We start from the raw sequence: 8,595 nt of genomic DNA on the forward strand, positions 1-8,595 counted from the left end.
ATGCTCCTCCTCAATGGCTCAGTCTTTATGCCCTCTGTACTAACACTCATTGGGATTCCTGGACTACAGCCAGTGCAGTGTTGGATTGGGATTCCATTCTGTGTCATGTATGTCATCGCTGTGATCGGGAATTCCCTAATCTTGGGTATCATCAGATATGAACGCAGCCTCCATAAGCCCATGTACATATTTTTGGCCATGCTGGGAGCCACAGACATTGCACTTAGCACCTGTATTCTTCCCAAAATGTTAGGCATCTTCTGGTTTCATTTGCCAGAGATTTCCTTTGCAGCCTGCCTGCTACAAATGTGGCTTATCCATTCGTTCCAGGCAATCGAATCAGGCATCCTACTGGCAATGGCCCTAGATCGCTATGTGGCCATCTGTGACCCCTTGAGACACACCACCATCTTCTCCCAGCAACTCTTAACTCACATTGGAATTGGGGTGACACTCCGGGCTGCCATTCTTATAGGACCATCCATTATGCTCATCAAATGTCGTCTGAAACTCTACCGAACTACGGTCATCTCTCACTCTTACTGTGAGCATATGGCCGTTGTGAAGCTAGCTATTGAAGATGTCAGGATCAACAAGATATATGGTCTATTCGTTGCCTTCAGTATCTTAGGTTTTGACATAATCTTCATCACCTTGTCTTACGTTCAAATCTTTCTCACTGTGTTTCAATTGCCCCAGAAGGAGGCACGATTCAAGGCCTTTAATACGTGCATTGCCCACATCTGTGTCTTCCTCCAGTTCTACCTCCTTGCTTTCTTCTCTTTCTTCACACATCGGTTTGGTTCTCACATACCACCATATGTTCATATCCTCCTATCAAACCTTTACCTGTTAGTCCCACCTTTTCTCAACCCCATTGTCTATGGTGTGAAAACCAAACAAATTCGTGACCATGTCCTGAAAATGTTTTTCTCCAAAAAACATCTGGATCATTAGCTGCTCTTTCTACAGATATTTTAGTTTGATTCAAAGTAGCAACATCAGTATAGTAAACATTTATATCTTCTAGAAATATCTATGTTCAAAAAAGTATTTAAATGCTCCAAAATATGAGGTGTTCGGCAACCATATTATACTTAATAAAAATGATTTGCAATTCATGTTAGAACCAACTTATCTTATGATGAGATTTCAAATTTTTTCTCTTATTCCTGTGGGTTTTTTTTCCTATTGTTTACTCCTAGACCTTCCCTTCTGGCAACACTTAGATCTACATAAAAACAAAATTTCAGAAAATAGCACAATTCCAGGTAACTTCCAAGACCGTGTCTCATATCAGTATTCTAAAACTGGTAACCCAACCCATAATTATAGTTCTAGATATATATCATTTTGTAATATTTTTTTGCATCCATATCTTGACAAATTTGGAATCACCCCCTATGTTTGTCTACACTCTCTGCAATACTGGTAAATAAAGAATTACTGTAAAAGAGTGACAATAATATGAGCAACTCCAAAACCATATGGACATAGAATACAAACAGTGATGAATTTGTATAGGAAAAAAATACACTGAAAAGATTTATAGAAAAGTTAAGCACATTCACTACTGTGTTTTTGTTTGTTTGTTTTTAAAAACAGTCTATTGAAGTGTAATCCACATACAATAAACTTTCACATACATAAAGTATAAAACTTGGTAAATTTTGGCATATACACATGTATGAATCCATCACTACAATTAAGAAAATGAACTTAACCATCATTTCCAAAAGTTTCTTTATGCTCCCCAGTGACCAATCCCTCCTGACGCTCCTCACACTCCTGACAGACCCCTAGGAACTACTGCTGTATTTTTTGTCACTATGGAGTAGTTTGTATTCCCAAGAAGTTTAAAAAGTTGACTCATACAGTGCATAACCCTTTTTGGTCTGTCTTCTTTAATTCACTAGTACCCTATTTTCAGAAATGAAACTGTGATCAATACCTACATAGAATCAATTCTTCAAGAGGCACACATCTTAACAATTTTACCCAATTAGAGTTTCACCCAAATTGAAAAATTATTCAACGACTGCATGTAGTAATTGCCTACTGCAAGTATCTTGAGTAGAAGACCTGTATCTTCTTTATTCCTGTATCAACAATACATAGGGCAATCAATGCCTGAGACTTCTTAGAACCTCGGTAGATTGAATAATGAACAATTTAAACATTTTCTGTATGTGGATCAATGGTTCAAAAGGACCCAATCTAGAGGCTTAATGTAATATGCAAAATCATTGTACAGAATATCTGCACGGAAGTGAGTTTATTCTGATATTAATAAGATAAACTAATAAGATAAACTTGAATGGATCATTATGTAATGCTGAAATAAAGTATGAGCCAAACACAAAACTGGCATATGAGAAACTGACTCCCAAAACAGTGACTTCATATCTTTACCCTTTGGTGCTCCTGTGTCTACACACTTTCAACCTCTTTCAGGATGCTTTGTCAACACGTATCTGGTTTAATTTTCTTCATTCCATCTTCAAGACAGAACCAGTAAGATGATTATTAAAAAGAAATGAGTTGGGGGGGGTGCTTAGGTGACTCCATTGGTTAAGCATTCAACTCTCAATTTCAGCTCAGGTCATGATCTTAGGATCATGAGATTGAGCCCACGTCAGACTCCATGCCAGCATGGAGCCTGCTTAAGATTCCATCTCTCCCTCTCCCTCTGTGCTTCCCCCTGCTTGTACGCTCTCTCTCTCTCTCAAAAAAAAAAAAAAAAAAAAAAAAAAAAAAAAAAAAAAAACAGACAAGAAAAGAAAAGAAAACAAAAGAAAAGAGTAGACAGAGAGAACTTCTCAATCTCCAATTACAGACTTATACAAAGTCAAATGAAGAAATAACTCAAAAAGCATACAATTACAAAAACTGGATGGGACATTAGCGTTCAACAGGCAAAGGTAGAGAATATTCTTGGAAATTCATGTTGAATCAAATAAGTAAGTGTGAGTCATAATATTCTTAATGTTTAATAAAATTTATGTAAACATGAAATATATAAAACAAGAAATGGCAAATACCATGACAGAAGGAAAAAAACACACTTGTTCACATCAGACATGCAAAAAGAGATGCTTAATGTCATAATAAACACTTAAGTAACTCATTTTAATTCTGTATTAGAGCATTAGGTATTTCAGGAAATTGCATCCTATTATGGCATTATTGTGGAATTATTGTGGAATAATTGATGAGGACGTTATCCCTCAAAGAGGATAAAATGACAAATATATGAATTTTTGAGAGATTATATACAAAAAGGATAAAGAATGAGGATAACTATGCGATATTTCTGAAAAAGAAATAAAAACTAATAGAATACGATGATAATATCGTTATGATTAGGACTTTGTGTACAATGCTGAATAAAGCTATTGACGGCACCCTGGCATGTGTCTCAATCTAATGGAGAAATTTTAGTTTAACAGTCTTCAATACAGTATGAACTATAGGTATTTCATGGATACATTTAATTAGTTTAATGAGTTCTCTATTATTCCTATTTTGAGGAGGGTTTTATTTTGCATGCATATTCACTATTTTAATGTGCTTTCTCTGCAGCTATTGAAATTATATCATGACTTCTTTATTTTGTTTACATGGGGAGTTATATTGACTGATTTTCCTTTTTGTTGTTTATCTAATATTTAATTGACACATATCATTATAACAACAAACATAACATGTGCATATTTTGATTTAGAGGAAAACAGCTGACTGCCGACCAGCTCAAAATTCAGCTGGGGAGGGAAGGAGAGAAAGGCTGAGGGGAGACCAGCTCAGCTCCTTGGAGCATCAGGTGGTGTGTGCCTGGCAGGGCAAGGGTGGTGCCAAGTTCCATAGTTCACACCCGAAGTCACTTAAGAGCTGTGGATTTTTTTCTTATTTTGCGGATGATCGAAATGAGGCTCAGAAGAGTTAAAATAAGTGCCCAGAAGCACAAATAGGCCGAATTTGGGTCCTGGCTAAGAAGGGGCAAAGCTGTTTCCTTCCCAAAGTTGGCTCTTTCTCACCACATGCTGCTCAAATGACCTGCCAGGATTATGTCATGTACATTTTGCCTCTGGCATTTCATTTCTCTCAGGTGGCAGAAGGAATGGCTGCACCAGTTAGCACATGGTTCAGACTCCAAGCAAAGGTAATAACGATAGGTATTTGATCCTCTCAGGACATGAGAGCCCTATATTTTAGTGGTATCTAAATCTCCTTTTGCTATCCCTAGAGATGGTTTTTCAGAGCACGATGCCATCCCTCCTGTCCTCTTTGTTGAACGAACCCCAGTCCATTTATTGAGAGAACTTCCATGTGAAGCACGATAGCCTGGTCCAACTGATTTCAGGTATGCTCCCAGTCCTCACATGGATCTGTTTGGTATTTTGGATGCCTTTTAGTCCTGTTCCCAGACCACACTTGTCCCATGTTGCACGTTTGGGAATATATCACCTTCTGAAGTTAGTATAAAGAAGATGTGACCCCAAAGTGGTGCTGCATGCAGTCACTGAGGAGCTGCTTCACTCCAAAGTTTGAGATTCCCTTTAACTGAGGGTTCCAGATAATTAGATGCAGATGCCAGGGTAACAGGCGACCACATGTACCTGCGCATGGGTTGAGATATATGTCACACTGACATATGCCTGACCTATGATGCAAGGAATGAGGGACTTACTCCAAAAGGCTTGAAATGACAGCAAGAAGGGATTGCTTTCAGTTAGAGATGAACACAAAAATGGCACAGCCCAGGAATCAGACAGATGAACAAGAGAGTTTACTATACAATAAGCTCCTTACAGCTTCCAAACTTCCTCCCTACAAATTCCAAACACTATCCTCCCTGGGATCACTGAACTGAGTCTGGAAATCCTTTGAGTCTCCATGGGATGGCCAAGAGTAAATAAGTGAAATAAATAAGAGGAGGCTATGCTTTCTTTTGTTTCCAATTTCCTTTCCTCAAAAACCATGGGTAAAGCTGGCCACTCCGCTCAGGCAAGAAGTGGAGTCCTTTGCTAAGCAGTCCCCATTTTGTGTTCCATTTCTCTGCCATCCAGGTGAGCACAAGGAATCCCAATCTCTGGTAGTTTGAAACACAAGTGCACTGTTTGTTTGACCAAAAGAAGATACTTCAACATTGCCCTCTCCTGGCTGCACTAAATAGATCTGTCTCCTGGGACTTGACTAAGAAGTTAGTCTTGAGAAATGGCAGCTGTTCTCCTCCTCCTTTACCATAGGGAGTAAAAAATATCTTAGTATTTGCAAGAAGCTTATGAAGTTTGGTCATCAGGGAAAATTATGGTAGAAAACAGAAATATTCCACTGCTGGGACCAGCAAAGAGCAACTTCTCTTGCTCCAGTCACTTCCCACTGCTGCTTCTGGATACTAAGTAAGTGGGTAGTTAGGAATGAGTACGAGCTTAACTGGGGAGGAAATTACACGTCTTGAAGTATGAGTACAAGTACAGTCAATGAATCTAGACTCCACTTGCAACACTACAAACCATGAAAGTAGAGAGTGCAAATATGTTTTTGATAGAGAATGACTTTGAAGTTTTAGGAACCACAATACAAGAACAGTCATGATAAAAATGAGAATCTGGTCGAGGAGATTGGGAAGTGGAGGAAGTTAGCAGCATGCTACCAGACAAGAAGGCTAGACCAACAGATGTTTTACTAGAAGGAGAGCAGGTCATGAGTTACTTGAATGTTGTGCTGTTACATCTGAAGATATAATAGGGGGAGAGTGATCATAGGGAATGAGTTTCTCCCATATGAGGAGGTCTTTCTGAAAGTGAGTGTTGCACAGTAGATAGACGGGCATGAAAAGGCCTCAGCACACATATCGTCAGCTGCCAGGACCCCCCTGGTTTTGGAGGGTGATGTGGTAGAATAATCTCTCAACCATTCCAAGTTTAAAATTTCTGAGGAGAAATTAGGGTTGTTGGGGACCAGGGAAGAACTCAGATTATGTGTGGAGGCGACAACTCGTGCAAGTCATTGTCTAAGTCAGGCAATTAGTTGCCTGATTTAGATTGAGGAACTAATTGCTGAAGCCACCTTTCTGCTCACACTTTAAAACAATAAAATTCATCCGTGCATAATCCTGTCAGCCATTCAACTGAACTATGGGTCGTTGTTGGTATACAGTCACTGGGAAGTGTGAAGTGTTCCCAGCAACAGTCTTTCTACCGCAATGAGAATTCTGTTTTGGAGGCTTCTCTTTCTGTCTCTGCTGCCTCTCAAGGCACTGCCACCTGAATGTACCTATGTGTTTGTCAATCATTTCCCTTGGAATCTCTGGGATAATTCTCAAAGAGCCCCACTCCCTCATATTTGTCTTGTGTCAGCTTCTGTGGAAGGTAAAATATTAGAACTTTCTCTTCCCTTCAATGGTAAGCAGCCCCAATTTATATACAAGGATTGTGTCTGCCAACATTGCCTCCATATGGACACCTGGGCTCCCAAACTTGTTTGCTCAACCTTACCTCACATCACCTCAGCATCTTGCACATTGCTCTCATGGTGAGACAGCCAAGGTTTCTCTTTTACAGCAGGTAATTGTTAACCCTTTTAATTTTATTTATATAGTGAAACTGTCCTTCCTCTCTAATATGTGGAAGAAAGAGTGTGAAGAGCTGTGGGTGCTTATCTAACTATAGTGTTCATATTTAACACTTGTGTCCTGAATCAGAATTGCCACTGAAAGTTATGCAGCTGCCAATGTCTGTCTGGATGGAGCCTGAGTTCCACAGCAATGTCATATTGACAAATTCTTCAGTGAGAAGGAAGCTTAAGGTGAGGAGAGGTCATTTTATTAATGGAGTCACAACCTTAGAAAGGGACCTGCAATCAAAGAAGTGCTGGTATGTTCTGCAGAAATACCCAGCTTTGCTAGTCTAAACTGAATGAAGGAATGAGAGGAGAGAGAAAACAAGAGAAAAGTCAGGCTCAAGGCACATGGATTTTGATGTTTCTCTGTCTCAAGTTATCGTTTCAATTTTTTTTTTCTAATTTCCGTGACAAGGTTAGAAGGAATCGAAGATGGAGTGGGGGAGGAAGGAGAACACCACTAAGCAGCCTGATCACGTTGACCCCATCATAAGCATGGTGTGCAAATACTCAGTTTTCACATTGTGGATATCACTGCGCATGGGTGGATGATGTTGCTGAGTGAACCTTTCCTTCGAAATTTTCTCATTCATTTAAAAATGATAAATAAGCTGATGTAGTTGTTTCTATTTTTGTCATTCAGTAATTCTGTGACTGGATGAGAATAAGACATATCAGAGAACACAGCATCATAGTTTGGCAAACTTTTCCCCTTTGCTAAGGAGACCTCTGAATAACCATGCCTATTGCAAATGGCACCATGTTCATACCCCCTGTGCTGACTTTCATTGGGATCCCTGGTCTGGAAACTATTCAGTGTTGGATTGGGATTCCATTCTGTGTTATGTACATCATTGCTTTGGTGGGAAATTCTCTGCTTTTGATCATCATCAAATCTGAACCCAGTCTCCATGAACCTATGTATTTCTTTCTGGCCATGTTGGGGGCCACAGACATTGTACTTAGCACCAGCATTGTCCCCAAGATGCTTGGAATTTTTTGGTTCCACTTGCCAGAGATCTATTTTGATGCTTGCCTCTTTCAGATGTGGCTTATCCACACATTTCAAGGTATTGAATCGGGAGTCCTTTTGGCTATGGCTCTGGACCGCTATGTAGCAATCTGTTATCCACTGAGGCATGCTATCATATTCACTCGACAACTGGTCATGCATATTGGAATTGGGGTGACCTTGCGGCCTGCCTTTTTGGTAATCCCATGCCTCTTGCTCATAAAGTGTCGTCTGAAACTTTACCGAACCAAGTTAATATCCCACACTTACTGTGAACACATGGCCCTTGTGAAGCTTGCCACTGAAGACGTTTCCATCAGTAAATTCTACGGTCTCCTTGGAGCTTTTGTTGTTGGTGGCCTGGACTTCCTTTTAATCACCCTCTCCTATGTACAAATATTTATCACTGTCTTTCACCTGTCCCAGAAAGAGGCACGTCTTAAGGCCTTTAATACATGTATTCCCCACATATGTATCTTCTTCCAATTCTATCTCCTTGCCTTTTTTTCCTTTTTCACTCACAGATCTGGATCTTCTATTCCATCATATGTACATATCATCTTGTCTAACCTTTACCTACTGGTTCCACCTTTCCTCAATCCCTTTGTATATGGGGTGAAGACCAAACACATTCGAGATAAGGCAGTAAAGATGTTGTGTTCCAAAGACCAGGCATGACGTTTGATGGAAATATTTCCTCCTATGGATTTAATGGCTCACCTAATGGGCCCATATGATCTGAAAGTCCAGTCAATAGTTTGGAGTATCATCATGTTTTATGAACAAATTAATAAACATATAAACTATTGTGTTAAAAATCCCATAGGATATTGACTTGGAGTTACAAGGCAATTAGAAGATATTGAGGCAAATAGAAGATCAGATGAGATACTGGAAAACTAAATGCTTGGCTATAAGAAAAGTCAGAATGCGGATTTTCCTTACCACCTGAAGCTGGTCTG

The 8,595-nt window shown here is 39.5% G+C and overlaps 2 protein-coding genes across 2 annotated transcripts; both read left to right on the forward strand.

The window, feature by feature from the left end:
• LOC109266990 (olfactory receptor 52A5) lies at positions 1-957 on the forward strand. The gene has a single exon (XM_019449508.2). It carries the CDS (start codon positions 1-3, stop codon positions 955-957), a length of 957 nt encoding a protein of 318 aa, XP_019305053.1.
• A 6,403-nt stretch (positions 958-7,360) lies between these two features.
• Positions 7,361-8,311, forward strand: LOC109266991 (olfactory receptor 52A1-like). The gene has a single exon (XM_019449509.2). The coding sequence runs from the start codon at positions 7,361-7,363 to the stop codon at positions 8,309-8,311; it is 951 nt and encodes a 316-aa protein (XP_019305054.2).
• The last annotated feature ends 284 nt before the right edge of the window (positions 8,312-8,595 follow it).

This window comes from Panthera pardus, unplaced genomic scaffold (assembly GCF_024362965.1).
Source record: "Panthera pardus isolate Hobbes unplaced genomic scaffold, ASM2436296v1 HiC_scaffold_12, whole genome shotgun sequence".
Taxonomy (NCBI): Eukaryota; Metazoa; Chordata; class Mammalia; order Carnivora; family Felidae; genus Panthera; species Panthera pardus.